The sequence below is a fragment of the Harpia harpyja genome, chromosome 13 (genome assembly GCF_026419915.1).
Source record: "Harpia harpyja isolate bHarHar1 chromosome 13, bHarHar1 primary haplotype, whole genome shotgun sequence".
NCBI classification, from domain to species: Eukaryota; Metazoa; Chordata; class Aves; order Accipitriformes; family Accipitridae; genus Harpia; species Harpia harpyja.
In genome coordinates this window covers 5,515,034-5,530,336 of record NC_068952.1, presented here as the reverse complement: position 1 = coordinate 5,530,336, position 15,303 = coordinate 5,515,034, and the positions used below count along the sequence as shown (strand labels likewise).

At 48.3% G+C, this 15,303-nt stretch overlaps 1 protein-coding gene across 1 annotated transcript in view; it reads left to right on the top strand.

Moving 5' to 3' along the window:
* The window catches only part of GALNT14 (polypeptide N-acetylgalactosaminyltransferase 14), a 101,296-nt gene that overhangs the window by 54,143 nt on the left and 31,850 nt on the right, over positions 1–15,303 (top strand). Inside the window, exon 3 of the mRNA XM_052806796.1 lies at positions 5,387–5,485. Coding sequence (XP_052662756.1) covers positions 5,387–5,485 — 99 coding nt within the window. The remainder of the gene's footprint in view (positions 1–5,386; positions 5,486–15,303) is intronic.

The window sequence follows — 15,303 nt, the reverse complement described above, 5'->3', positions numbered from 1 at the left end:
CTCTGAAGAAGTAATTTTTCACACCTGGTTGGTTGTCAAGACTTGCTCCAGTTTCTTCTGGGGTCCTGGAGGGAGGAATTGCAGTGACTACACCAAGGACACCCGGCCGCAATAGTTAGATGAAGCAGCTCAAACCAGAGAGGGCTGAGCTGGTTTTCATGAGAAGAAAGAAAAATGGTAAAAGAAAGCTCTCCTTGTTTTTCTTTCCTGGACTGCCACCCATTTCCAGAAGCGGGCTAGCTCCTGTCCCTTTGGTAAGGTATAGACATGTTTTCAGCATCTCTGGTCTTTCTCCTCCACTTTCCCTGCTGCTCTGTCTCTTCAGCTGGGTGTGGGGTGACAGCAAGGTCCCTGGGAGGTCGTTGTTGACTGACTGGTGTGTAGCCTGAGCGAATCTGTAGAGGCTTCTCCCAGGCATGGATGACTTGGTCCAGCCCAAGGCCACGCTGGAGCAGAGGCTTGCTCCAGTCCTGACTGGCTGAGTCCCTTCAGAGGTGTGCACCAGGCTGGCAAGATCTCTTCTTCCAGCATGGGTGTGAGCTGAGAGCTTTGATGTTAGTACTAACTCTTCCTTGAAGTTGCTGTGGAGATGTGTGTAATTCAGTTCACTTTTTCTGCGAGCTAAAAGGACTTTTTATGGTTTTCCCCTTTCTCCACCAAGTTCTTCTCTGCTTCTGGTGGAGCGTCCAAGTCTATAACGTGCAGCTCATGGTAGTTGCGCTGTTGTGACATGACTCTTGCACGTGTCCACTCAAGATAGCCATCAAGCTCGGAGAGCTAGTCAGACTCAAGGAAAGTCATCTGAAACCCAAAGTGCTCCTAGGTTTGTCCATCAGTGGTGGTGTGAACCCATACTGTTTCTGATGGCAGGTCCCTGTCCTCTGGGTCAATGTGAGAGGGAGAGCCCTGTGAGTGCACAGTGTGGAGACAAACCCAAATACTTGTGGTTTAGATGTGTGGTGACGAGACTGCTCTCCCACGTGTTTCCAAGGAGAAGGGAGGAGCCAGGAGGGAGTTGAAAGGTGGTGTAGCTCTGAATGATGCAGCTGGCTGTTCAAAATAAATATGCAGAGAGTGCTTTGGAGGTGGTGAGCTGTGTTAAGGGAGAGTTTGGACTTCATGGAAAACGTTAAAAATTCAAAGCAGAGCTGTTGGCAAGTGATGGCTGTCAAAGCAGAAAAAAGGAATGAACAGAAGCCTGGCAGGGGAAGCTGGTGGAGCAGGATGAGGATAATCATCTCTTGAAGGAGGTTAACGAGACACAGGAGAGAGTGAGCCTGAGAGGTGGGTTTCAGAGACATGGCGCAGCTCTGTGGGTGCATGATGGCAGATGTCAAGGAGCAAAGACACTCTGGATGAGCCCAGGGGTGGACCAGGAGGGGCTGAGGAACAGGGTCCATCTCTGTTCACACCATTTTTTTCTCACCAGGAGCACAAGGGTCGAAGCAACCCAAGAAAAAAGTCTTCAGAGTGAGGGACTTTGGAGGCTTGTGAGGAACGCTGGAGTGTCCAAAGTTTGGGACTTTGCGGGAGGGCTTTGTGATTCCTGCGAGGAGTGCAGGGCTCCGGCTATCTGCTCCCTGTCCCCGCAAATAGGTGTGCCGTAATTTATTCCTGAGCTGTTAACGGCATATTGGGAAAACAGAGATGAGATGTGCTGCTCCTTCCGCCCTGAAGGATGTACGGCGAGCAGCCAGTCCAGGCTGGGATTTTCCAGGGGTGATTCTTAAGGTGTCTGCAGCCAGAATGCCCCTTTCATAACTTTCTGTTTCTGAAATTATTTCAAATTTGAACGGGAAATAACCTTAAAACAGAAAAGTGAAACTTCCCATCAAATGAAAGTTTGACTTCTGGGTTTGCAGGAGGAAATAATAATTGTTTCTCCAGCTGGATGCTCTCTCTGGGGTGTTTAGGGCAGGCCAGCCTAGCTTCTGTTTTCTTTTGGCCCCCCAGAAGCTGTGAGCTGGTGGGCAGCCCACATTGCAGGCAGTTCAGCCTGGCAGCATTCCTGCTAGCACTTGCTGTGCTAAGATTGCTCCCCAGTCCTGCAGCAAGGTTTCAAAGCATGAAACTTTAAATGACTTTAGCCAGTGAATTTCAACACACTGCAAATATAAGCAACGCAGTTATTACTTTTTTTTACTTTTTTTTTTTTGAAACAATCTAAAAAAAAAGCAACCCTCAAACTTTCACTGGTTTCCTGAAAATGTTGGGGGTGTTGTTGTTGGTTTTCTTTTCATGTTGGCAATTGGGTGACCTATGAAATACCATAAGCAGCACAAAACGTTTATCCAGTGACAGCCTGAGGTAGCACAGGCAGCTCTTAGCGGGTTTATTTTCATTATTACAGCAATTTTAGGGCTGCATGCTGCAATTTTCACTTGCAGTGAGGTATTAAATTGAAATTACCCCAGATGTAATTGTCACACAAAATAATTCTGGACGTGCTGGATTTAATGCTTTTCCAAGCTGTGGTTTTTATTACCCAAGCAAGTGCCAAAAAAACACTTGTAGTCAACAACTTAAACTGAAATCTGCCTTCTGGGGAGCCAGGATGTTTAGCTGCAGTTACGCTGGGGGAGGAAGGGGGAAAAAAAAAAAAAAAAAGGGACCAACTGAAGGAAACTTTGGGAGGACTCCTGAAAGAAGGGTCCAGGTGTAAAATCCTGGGCAAGGGCAGAGTCAGGGCCACATGGGGACCCCGGAGGAGCCCTGGCAGATGCAGCAGCTCAGCCTAACCCTTTGTAGGCTGATTTTGGGGAGATGAGTCCCACCTGCGGGGCAGTGCTGGTCACAGAGGCGAAGCGAGGCTGGGGGTGCTGCCGGGTCCCTGCCTGCTCCATAGCAGCAGCGCAGTCATCAGTCCCGTCTTTGGGATGCGAGGAGCCTCATTAGACAGAACTCGGGTTGAGTCGCAGAGCCGGTGACCAAGCTCTGGAGGTGCTCGTATATGACATTTCAGTGTTTCCCATATGCACATTGTCTAGTTAGGCTGATCTGGTGCATAGACATCTGGAGTTTTAAAAAGCAAGTTGTTGTCATGCACGAGGAGCTTTCATCACTTCGCTGACAGGCTCAGCCAGCATGCGTATCCCCAGCACTCCCACTGGTGGGTGATACAGCATGCATCCATTGCAGCTTTATTTATTAGCTCCTTAACTATCGTAATAACATAAGTAAAGTATTGATGACTTTGTATTTTTCACCCTCTTTCATTTTTTTTCCAGAAATAGCTTCCCTTGTTTACTCCACAGAACCCCTTCTGATGCCGCGCTGGAAGTGGGTGGAAGGACACGCATCTGGGAACAGTTAGGAGATAATGGTGTATAAATAGCACAGGGAGAGCAATTGTCATAGTCTGTCCCTGCAGCTCTGCAAAGCAAGCGAGAGCTGAGCCTGAGCGTGGCAAAAAAGGCACTGAGCAGCAGCAGCAGCAGCTTCTTTCTCATCGTATCAGGTTGGGAAAGCTCAGTTGGAGTTGGTTACTAGATGATGCAAGGGGCCACGGTGACCCAGACGAGCAGCTCAAGGCATGACCCGGTGCTGTTTAGTAATTCAGAAACCCTCTGTTTTTAGCATCCCTGAGATGTAACTTTGATGAATGAGGGTGTTGTCACATGGGGCAATGTTACTGAATTTTCTCCTGCATGTGGAGTAGCTGTGCAACTTTGGCGTCCTTTGAAGATGGACCTAGAATTAGAATTGGTTCAATGATGAATTTCTGGGGTTGGTGACTATGCTGAAAGAACCAGGTAGTAATGGGAAATCTGCTTTGGTCAAGTTGAGGCAGGATTTGAGAAAAGTTTTGAGTGAAACAATGAGAGAAAGCAGCAGCCGATTTAGCGTGAGCTTGCACATATTTTGTCCCACTTGAGATGTCCTTTTTTCCTTACCTCTGCAATTATTTCACCTGTTGCGCACTCTTTTTTCCTTTCATTTAGTTCACTTTGTAAATAATCAGAAATGCAATTTCAAAATGAAGAGATGAAAAAACTCATTAAAAAGAGTATCTCAAGCGTTTTGGTATTTCTGAGGTGCAACATGCTGTGCTGATAGCATAAACCAGCAATATCTGGCTACTCTTACTTACTTTCCCCTCTCCATCTCCAACTTAATTTTTCCATCTGTTTTTACTTTGCCTTGCAGATACTGTGGTCCAGAGCTTTGGGGGAGCAAACTGATGGTTTGTTGAAAGAGTGGTTGCTCAGTCCTCTTTCCTGCTTCATTTGAGGATGGTAGTGGTAGCACCTGGGCAGTGACACGAGCAGTTGAGTGGCACGTGGATGGGAAGGGACACGATGGCTGTGACGGGGAGTTCCTCAGGCTGGGCACGGGGTGCCCTTCTGCCACTGCTGTGTCATCTTGTGGCCATCACAGGGACTGACAGGGACCTGGAAAGGGCAGCACGGATGTAAGAGGTATATCTGGATTTCCTGAGCTAGGAATATGTTGGCATCGGTCTATAAAAGCCACAACTTTCATCAGCTAAAGGTCAAAGTAATTACAGAGTCTAGGATGTTTCCTCCTGGGAAGGAGGCAGCAGGGGCTGTGGTTGCAGTTGTGGGTTTTCACCTTCTGCAGGGTGGCTTGGAAAGTGTTAAATCCCAATCTTCCCTGTAGTCAGGTTATGCCATTAAGGCAGAATGAATGAGGAAACAATTTAGAAACAGGACTTGGCTTACCTTGCAGCCGGCTGGTGGAAATTGCTGCCTTGTGAGGTGGGAGTGAGGCAGCTCGGAGCTGGAGCCACAGCAATGCTCTTACCTCTGCCAGGGTGCGTGCGAGAGTCCTTGAGCCCCTGCCTCACTTTAAGAAAGAAAAAAGCCTCATCACAATAACCCAGTACTTCTGGGATGACACCAAAAGCCCCATGAAGCTCACAAAGCCACCGAGGCAGCATAAGACTTGCAGCTGGCCTTCTGCAAGCACCTCACCTGTGCCTTACCTTTGGCATGAAGGACTCATTTCTGATCCCATCATGCTAATGTCAGTGAGGAGCATCTTTGCTGAAGCTGGCATTGCCCTAACTGGTATCAAAAGGGAGGGCCTTTATCTTCCCACTACCTCTTCGTGGGGGAGGCTGGTAGGACCAGGAGGGTGTGCTAGTTGGGAAGCAATGGTTAGAGAAAAGGGCTGCAAGCTGGGTGCCTCCTTTCTCATCCCTTCCTGTTAATGGCAGTTAAGCTCTTTTTGCTGCTTTAATCCTCACTGACTGACTTGGCAGTTTCTGAACTCCTTCAGAAAGCATTCACACAGCAAAACTCTTCTTTTTTTTTTTTAATAGCAGCTGGAGGACCATCTACTGATGGACTCTGCTGCCTGTGTTAATGAATTGAGCTCCCACTTTGAATTCCAGTGCCTGAACGGCCTCTTTCTCCCTCTCCAGGTGTACGACTTTGCACTATCGCCAGGACCTGCCACCAACCAGCGTCATCATCACTTTCCACAATGAGGCCAGGTCGACCCTGCTAAGAACGATTCGGAGGTAAGAGCTCCTGGTTTGCTGGAAATGCTCTTATTTATAAACACTCTTAAAAAAGGATGAGTGGGCTAGAGATTTTCATGGATAAAGGCAGAATCTGTTTGCACTCACTGCAGCAATGGGACTGGACCTACCAACTACAGTCTCAAATGATTACCAGGAGAAATTAGCATGAAAGCTGGTCTCTGAGAAGTAGGTTTTACAGTGGGATGCTCAGGAAAGTAAGTAGCTGTGTTCCCTTTGCAGGGTCTATCACGGGGTGCTCTTGGGGGAGCGGCAGAAGATTAGACAGAATCTGGGATAAGAGGCTTTATATCCAGCTGGGTATCAGTGCTCAGCTGTATTTTGTCCCAGTCCTCTAGGGACAGCTATGATTCTGCAGATGTCTGCTCCAGTACTGCTGTTTGAGCTCCTCCAGTGACCCGTTGAGTGCCAGAAAGGCTTGCTAATTGAGAAGCACTAATGGTGCACATGCAGACTAGATTTTCAAGGATGGTTTCTGTACTCCTCTGGATACACGGTGGAGCACTCTGGGCATGTGGCCATTCCTTCATTTGTCGGTTTGTTCTTGGCTGTGTTTTGCTGTAGGGGATAAACTAAAGGCTTCATTTTCATTGCAGGTTTTTGAAAATCAGCATTTAACCCCAATGTGTGCCTTGAATCTGCAAGTTCTCTTGTAGGAAGATTTAGTGACCTTTGAGGGGTCTATCTCCAGGTCTCAGCTGGTGGGTTCCTCTGTAGCGAGCTTGGGTGTGCTCAGCTCTGTGCCAGTAATAAGTGTTTTGCAGGTGTGTCTCATGCCCACACAGGGAAGGTTTGTGCCCTGCTGCAGGCCTTGTCAGTTAAACCCTGGCATCCCCAGGGACCCCTTGCCATCATCAGTACTGGTCAGACTGGGGTTGCTGGTTGGGGGGAGGCTTCAGCTGTGCCCTGTCCACTGTCATGTCCTCACTGGGGTCTTCTCTGAAAACAGCAGCCTGAGGTGAACATATCCAGTGCCACAAGTGAGTTTGATAGTCCTGAAATTGAATTCCTGCTTTGCTTTATGGTTTCATGCCTGTCGTGCTTTAACCCCAGACAGCAACTAAGCACAATGCAGCCGCTCACTCACTCCCTCCGACCCAGTGGGATGGGGGAGAGAATGGGGGAAAAAAAGTAAAACTCGTGGGTTGAGATAAAGACAGTTTAATAGGACAGAAAGGAAGAAAATAATAATGATGATGATGATAATAAAATTACAATAATAATAATAAAAGAATTGGAATATACAAAACAAGTGATGCACAATACAGTTGCTCACCACTCGCTGACCGATGCCCAGTTAGTTCCTGAGCAGCGATCTGCCCCACTGCCCGGTTTATATACTGGGCATGACATCATATGGTATGGAATACCCCTTTGGCCAGTTTGGGTCAGCTGTCCTGGCTGTGTCCCCTCCCAACTTCTTGTGCCCCTCCAGCCTTCTCGCTGGCTGGGCATGAGAAGCTGAAAAATCTTTGACTTAGTCTAAACACTACTTAGCAACAACTGAAACCATCAGTGTGTTATCAACATTCTTCTACTAAATCCAAAATATTCCACTATACAAACTACTAGAAAGAAAATTAACTCTATCCCAGCCGAAACCAGGACATTGCCCGATCCCATCTCCTTTTTTTCACACTTAATAATTTGTCACTGCTTTCTCTCTCTAGGGTATGTGGATTTCGTATGTGCATAGCACTGACACTTGATGCTGTGTACCGCTTCCTCGATCCTGGACCTTCTCTTATATCTTTACAGTGCCTTGCATAGGTTTACCATCCCCCAGAACCCATTGTAACAGAGATGGCAAGGGAAAGCCAAGTGCAGTCCTCTAGCCCCTGAGATATAGGATGCTTATAACATGTAAAGTGCAGGGATGGACTTTAATCTCATTTCTCCCCATAACTCAGCACTTGACTGTCCTGGCAGGTATGATCATGAGTGATGTTGTCACATGAGAGATGTTAGACCCATGATATGGCTCTTATGCCTGGGTCCCCCATATCTGGTTTCATTAGAGAACTGTTCATTGCAAAGATGCCAAGGTTAGAAATACAGGTAGTTTGAATTTTTCCTCCTTCTTCTAGGATATTGTCCTCTGAAGTTTCCGATTTCCCATTATAAAAAGACTTTCTTCCTTGTTCCTCTTCTTTTCTTTGCTTGACTTGATTAGTTGGCTTTACTGCCTTTCTTACCTGGTTGCGTGTGATTTCCACCACAGCTTTGTCCCCGTCCACTGCTCCTCCCCGCTCATGTGCCCCGGCAATTCCAGTGCTCGTGTTTTGTCTGTGGGGAGGTTTTCCCCAGCTCTGGGGCCCCTTCTGAGCCCTCTTTCCCACAGGCTGATCTCCAAATGGTGCCAGAGCCCTGCAGAGCATCCCACTGAGCTGCACCACAGAGGCAAGCCTGGGCAGCGAGGAACCGAGATGACAGCCTTGGGTCCCCATCTCCCCTGCCTCTCCCTGGGCTGAGATCCTGAGCTCTCCTGAGCTCACTCTCCGTTTTCTGGTCCCCATGGTTTGGAGGTGGCCTCCTGGCATCAGGGTTCACTGTTTTCCTCCTGGATGCAGTACTTAGAGGCTTGCTTTGATCCAGCTGGCCCTAAGGGTACCAGCCCTTGGTCGCAAGTCACACTGGTGACGTGGCTCCTGCTCTGCTCCTCTCCAGCCATGATTGTGCACATATTGCCACCTCCCTGCCTGTTTTTGGACCCAGCTGAGAGCTCATCTGCCTCTTCAGCCTCTGTAGGTTAATTTGCTCTGCCTTCTGACTGCTCTGGGTTTTTTTCCCCTTGCTTGGCAAATGCTTAGTTTAATTAGATCTTCCAGATAACTCCATCCCACGGTGGCTGTAACAACATGGATCATTTTCCATGGCCATTCAAAACAAACTCTGTCCTCCTGACACTGCTTTGTGCCTTTTGTAGCAGTCTGCAGCCAAGTGTCTCCAAGCGCTTTGAGCATGGCGGTGAGTAAAACGGGCACCTCTTCTACCCTGTTCTCCCCAGTACATGTCCATGGTGCGCTCTTGGTATAACCCAGGTGACAGACGGACAGACTGAGGAACAGAGAGGTGATTTGTCTGGGTCTGGTGGAAGATTTTGGGTTGCAAACCTGGTTTTCTGAGTTCCAGCAAGTTGGGTTTTCCAGCCTCATTGCAGAATGAATGTTCTCAGTTAACCACCATGGCAGGAGCAAGAAACAGGGCAAAGGGACGTTGTTTGGCTTGTCCAAAGCCATGGGTGGTGGGGCATTGTCCCCCCCAAAGGGAGCGCTTTTTACAGGACCCCATGTAAACACGGAGGAGTGGCAGAGGGAAATGCTGGTGAAGGCACCCTCTAGCAGGGGAGGAAATCAGCTCTTGCAGAAGGGACCGCGTACATGACAAGCAGGAGGGATTTTGCTGTTCCTGTGCTTTTCCTAGGTGCTTGAGAGCTTTAATGCTCACCGAATGCAGAGGCTGAATTGTACTGCAGGCTCAGTGTGTTGCATGTGGCTCTTGATGAGGATGCGAGTGCTCTGACCCATGAAGCAGAGGTGCCAACACGTGGCCTCCGCAGCACCCCTTACGCAAGTCATGTTGCGAACATTTGGGACGGTTCATTTATGAACAATTTGCGTCGTCAGAGCTATTGAGAAAAGCTAGTGGACTGTGTTGAATAATGAATTAATTTAAAAGTTTCATGATCCTTCCTCTGACTGTTTGCCAGCTGGAAGAAAAGGAGGGGGGAAAAAAAAAGCTAAATTAATCGAATGCCCAAATCTCTGCAAATGATGTAGTCAGCATTTATAAATGCGTTATCTAACTATGCTTGTGAATATGTACAAGTGTCCAGGTAGCAGGGGTGGGTGCCATGAGAAAGGGAAATAGAAAAGGGGAGAAGAGGCCAGAAAGGAGGAAGTGGTGAAGAGCAAAGTAGCTCTTGAGAATTTTTTTTTTTTTTTTTTTACTGTGCAGACAGTGAAGAAACTACCATTGGGTTGTTGTTTCAGCCACTCGCTTCTCGAATTACCTTGGGCAACTTTCTTATCCCCCTGCGGTTTGGTTTCACGTTATTTCAAGCTCCAAGGCTCAGTGCATTAAAGATGGTGAGAGTCTCCAACAGTACAGGGATGGGACCATGTGAGTAAACCCAAGGAGGGAAGGCAGGAGCAAAGGAGAGAATAAGCAATACAGAGGCATTTAAAAAAAAACCCAAACAATTTCTTTCCTCTCCTTCCATCCTGTGCTAGCCTGGATTTAGGAAGGGAATCCAGCTCATTACCCAGCTAGCTCTAGCTGCCCAGCTCCTCTGGCGGGAGAGCTTAAGGATGTCCCCAAGGCCATAGCAGTCACTGGAGGAGAAGGAGCAGCGTGGCCAGGAAGGATGCACTTCTCATCACCTGGGGCTGGGCTGGGTGCTGGGATTCTCGACAGCGATGGGTGATAGTGCCTCCCCATCTTGTAACCCTGTGTGGTTAGGGGGATCTACTCCATGGCTTGCTTATGAGAATATCATCCCTTTTCCTTTGCTGTCCCTCCTCCGCAGGCTTCGGCACGCTCACATGCCGAGATGTGGCCACCGCTGGGGGACCAGTTGTGCTTTCAGGGCTTGATGCAGTGTGGCATCCCTTGCCAAGGTCCACAGGGGGGCAAGGCTTGGTGCGTGCCCCATCCCTGGGAGCATCCCTGGAAGCGGCAGGGAGAGAAACACTGCCTGCCCTGGAGGCAGAGCTGGGGAAGGCAGAACTGCAGGCAGCCTGGGGTGATGCTCTGCTTTGCTCCCGGACCATCAGAGACCACCATGCTGTGACTTTCTCCAGCAATGCAATTTTAGGAGCTTGATGGCTGGTCAGCGCTGGCGCAGGCTGGGCAGGAGAGAAGTGTAGGAGGCTGTCGTGCCGGCGACCTGCCAGGCAGAGGGTGAGACAGTCCTGTTTACTCTGCTGAGTGGTCTTCATTTATTTATTCTTCAAACTTCCAGCTGGGGAGCTCAGAACAGGAATAAGGAGACTTAATTATTTACCTCTCGCTGACAAACCAAAACACATCCTTTGGCGAAAGTCCTGATGCGAGTGCTGTGAATACCACATCAAATATTTAGATCATTAATTAGTGGGGAGAATATCGTGCCTTTCATTTTCCCATCCTTGTAAGTAAGAGGAGTGAGGTTCTGGACAGCCAGCACCTTGCACCTTCCCCTCACGCCACTACCTTGTCTGCATCCAGACGCATCTGAGACAGGGAAATGACAAAGACGCGCACCTCCTTCCGTAGGTAGTGGTGACACTGTACAGAGCCTGTGCCGTAACTGAAACGAGTCTGATTAAAGAAGCAAAACCAAGCCAGGTGTTGCACAGAAACTGTATAATTAGCACTTTGTGCCAACTATTTTTTAATTTTTTTTTTCTTCTTTTTGCTTAAACCCTGAACTTTTTTTTTTTTCCTTAATTTGCTAATCATCTTTCACGGTGACTAAGTACACAGCCCTCCATGCGCTTTTACCTTTTGATGTTAACACAAGAGAACTCTTGAATTTCAAAGAGCTTGGTGGGTATTTGAAAGAATAAAATGTGAAAGCTGCAGTATAATCAAAGCTCATTATGGTTATTCTTGGTGTGATGTCTCTCTTCCTACATAATTAGCTATTTTGGGTTGTTGAAGCAGTTCATTTTGGTGGGCATTTTATCTCCACGCTTTCGGTCTGATTTTGATAATTGTGACCCTTGGCCCTTTCAACACTTTGTTATACCCCCAAAGGTGTATTTTTTCCCCTAACAAGTCTCAATGTCTTGCCATGGAGAGAATTAACAGGTTCATGAGTTTCTGAGGATCAATGTCCACAGTCACCTCTCTAAAGCAGCTGATACTCTGGGTGATGACCAAAACCATACTGATCTTCTGTCAGAAGGTCTGAACTCCTCCATGGAAACATTTTCCATGTCTTACATGTCAGGGTGACTTTTGCACTGGTATTTATTTGGAGATGAAATTGTTGGATCCAGTGCTTACTTCTGGGTAGGTGGAAAAGGATCCCAGCAAATTGTTGAGGAGGACAGAAGAGGGACCTTACGGTGAAAATTTAAGGTGAAATTCTCCATGGCTACATCTGCATAATGTCTGCTAAATCCATTGAAACAAAGAAACTTTGAGTATTGACTTTTCAAGATAATTCAGCAGCGAATCTGGTCTTAATGTGTTGAGTAAGCGTAAGCACTTTCTGGACTAGAGGCATGAGTTTTCATTTCAGTGGTAACGGGCCTTTTGGCCATTTAAGGGAGAAAGTGTTGTCATCTCTGGCTCAACAGAACTTGAAAGCTGTTTTGATTTGTTAAAATATGTCCATCACTGCAGTATATCTACTTACGTTTGATTTCAGGGAAAAAAATCTATAAATACCAGAGGTACTTCAAAGCACTATAATATTAATTGTCTTCTGATTTTACCCATATAAAAGGTAAAAAAAAAAAAACATGCACACACATAAAGAAAAGAAAGTATTAAAAAAAAAATCAAAGCTGAGCAAAGGCACAAGTAATAGGAAAGCTGGCTTTGAATTTTTAAAAGTGCTTTTATGTCTATCTGAAAAAACCAAACCTGTAATGTCGAAAACGTGCAGGATTCAGTGCCTTTGTTTCCCGTGCTCCCCAAGGAGCGCTGCAGGAGGGGTGTTTATAATCTCCCGAGTCTCCAGTGGCATGGGTGCATTACCGTGTGATTAGCAGAGCACAGGTAGGAAATGCGTTGGAGACGTGAATTTGGCTTTGCTGAAGAGCCGGCGTACTTGCCCTCGGCTGCGTTGGGAAGTGGGCTGCGGTCACGGCGTTGCAGCCTTGGCTGGGGATTTCTTTGTGCCTGCATCAAGTGGCCCTTAGCTTAGTGGCAATTTTGGGGCTTGCGGGTGTCTGTGCACAGACTTGCAAGGGCAGTAATGAGCTCAAAGCCCGCTGAAATCAATGGACATCAGGGCCCTTAGAGCCACAGTAGACCCAGCCTTTGGACTACCCTCACCAGGGCTTTGTTCACTTGGAGTTCGGGAAAGTGTGGCACGGTGAGGGAGTCCCACAAGGGAAGTGATGGGAGAGGGCTGCGACGGTGCGGGCCGAGGCTGCTCGCAGTGCCAGGGGATGCTGCGTTGCTCACGGTGGTGTCTGTCATTAACCCCATGGAAGGATGACGGTTCATGGAGCCAGAGCAGTCCTCGGAGACATCCTTCCCTTGTCAGTCAGCATGCTGACTTTTTCCCCCTTGCTCTGGTCAACCCTCTGCATCCCACAGATGGCCGTCGTTGGCATTCAGGGGACGTCATCCCTGATTTACAGGGTGGCAAGCTGAGGCACAGAGTTGGCAGCAAACTGCTTGACCTGGGAATGGTGGGAGCCTGCAGCTGAGCAGAGACTGGGCTGCGCATCTCCCCAGCCCAGCGCCTTGAAAACGGTCTATGCTGGATTTTCTTCTATAAGAGGTGCCCTGGGGGGAATTCCCCTAAGGCACTGAGTACCGCTATGAGCCCAGGTCTGAGTCTACAGCCCAGGGCAGTGGTTTTGGTTGAGTTATTCTTGCTGGTACCAGCAAAAGTAGAACTAGCCCCATTGCGACCACCTTCCTGTAGAGTTAAGCCCTGCATTGCACTTCCAGTAGCCGAATCTATAGGGGAGACTGGGCAGAGGCAGGCTTTGAATATTCAAGTTGCCCGCTGCCTCCCCACCTCCCGCTCTTGGAGGGTTATTTATTTATTTTGCTGGCTTTTTTACAAGTCTGCTTCTTTCCTGCAGGTTTCACCAGCTTAGGTTTCCAGGCAATCAGCGCTTGTTAAATATTCCACTGAGCATGATATTGCTCTCCTGTCTCTCTGTACTGGCGCTCAGCTGCGGTAATTTGCTGAACTCAGCTCTCGCATATGGGGATTTTTTAAAAATAACAAACCTATTAATAATAATAATTAAAAAACACTTGACAGGTGGGAACAGCACATCTAAATTGTTCTGTGTGCCCCAGCGGGAGGAGGGGCATTCAGCCACTTTTTCTAATACTTTGTGCAAGCTGTGGGTGTTGGTGAGGCGGTGCTGTCTAACCCTGCTTGGTGCAAGCCTTAGTGATGCCGAGGTGGCCACAGCAGCTCCTGGCTGTTAGGACTCCCCCGTGACTGTTGCTTAGGGGACAGAGCCTTTTTTTTCCTCCCCACCCCGGGAGGCTTTCTCTTCCTGCCCACCCCTTATCACGCAAGGCATCTGAAGCAGGGGGAAAATCATGGCTTTTGCCAAGATCCTGAAACTGGAGGAGGCAGGGATTGTGTTTCCAGGGAATGTAGTTCTTGGAAGTGATTTTTGAGGAGCTCCACAAGGGAGGTGCCAGCCTTACCCACTCTGGTCTGAGATAAACCCCCCTGTTTTTTCAGCATTTCTGCTGGGGAAAAAAAAACAACCAAACAAACCATGGAGGGAGGATCCATTTCAAGCATCTGCCTTAAGATGTCCTGTTGTCCTTCCAAAAAAATCCAGCTCAACTCTTTCTCTCTGGAGGGTTGTAATTCCAGCACCTGGTGGGGTGGGGGTACACCAGCGCAGGCAGCAGGCACCCGGCAATAGGCATGGATACTCCAAGCTGTCCTGGGTGGGGTGGGCTTGTGGTTTCTCAACAAGAAGGTTTCATCAGAGAAAAGCAGCCCTTTGGCTGAATGTCCTCAGATATCCGGGGGTGATGCCGTGAGACCCCTCGGGGTTCCTGCCAGCTGGGCTGGTGGCTCCCGAGCACCCAGGTGCCCCAGGGATCCTGCCCTTCAGAGCCCTCTTGACTGGGGTCTGGGCCGGGGAGGTAGTTTTCCAGACTTCCAGGCTTTTTGCTGGAGCTTTGGGAGCCTGAGAGACTGGGGAAATCTGTCAATAAGGGTCTGGAGGTATCAGGGGCTTCAAGGTTTTTAGCCCGTGGGGTGTCTGCCCTCTTATGCCAGTGGCAGGTTTGAAGGTTTTGTCTAACCCAGACCAGAAGGCAGACTCAGGTGTGAAATTTGGGGGGGGGGGGGGGGATTTTAAATCCTGTGTGAAAAAGCAACCACACTGAGGATGAAGGCAAAGAAGTTTAAAAGCTGGAAAAGCCCGTACAACCCAACTGGCGTTATCAAAGCCCAAGTCAAGCGCTTAGGAGATTTTTGGGATGCCCTGGGGCTTCTGCTTCAAGAAGTCAGCCTTGACCCTTTGCTGGGGCAGGATTTTAAACACTTGTAATTCTGCTGACCTCTGCACCGTGCGAGAAAGGGGAAGAACAGGTCTAGATTTTTAAATAATAATAATAAAATTAGTAATAATAATACCATCCTTCATGGCATAATTAAGGGAAGATTGCAGCTTTCAGCCACATTTCAGTGTCTGTCCACCTGGAGGGAGCTGCGAACCACATCCTCCAGCCTCTCTCTTTCATTAAATAGGTGCGCTCCAACCCTGCTCTTATCCTCTCGGCAGCCTCTAAAACACAATCAGCCCACAGATAAAAACAGGAGTTGTCCTGTCGTGGCTGTGAGCTCTGTAAAGATGGGTTTGAGCTGGGTAATTTTCTCTGTGTTGGCCCTGCTGTCAGTGGACACTGTATCATTAGCCCCAGGAGAGGTGGTGGGGTGACAGCAGCTTTGCTGTAAGCCCCGTTAGGAAACTTGGTGCGACGTGCATGTTGCTGAAAAGCCGGTTTTCTTGTTTCTCCTGGCTTTACATGGTGCTCTGCTTTTGCTCACAAAGGTGGTAAGGGTGAATCTCAGCTATTTCCCAGGAATACCGGGTGCTCAACTCTTAGATCAGGCTACGGGAAGCTGATAGCTGGGCACTGTA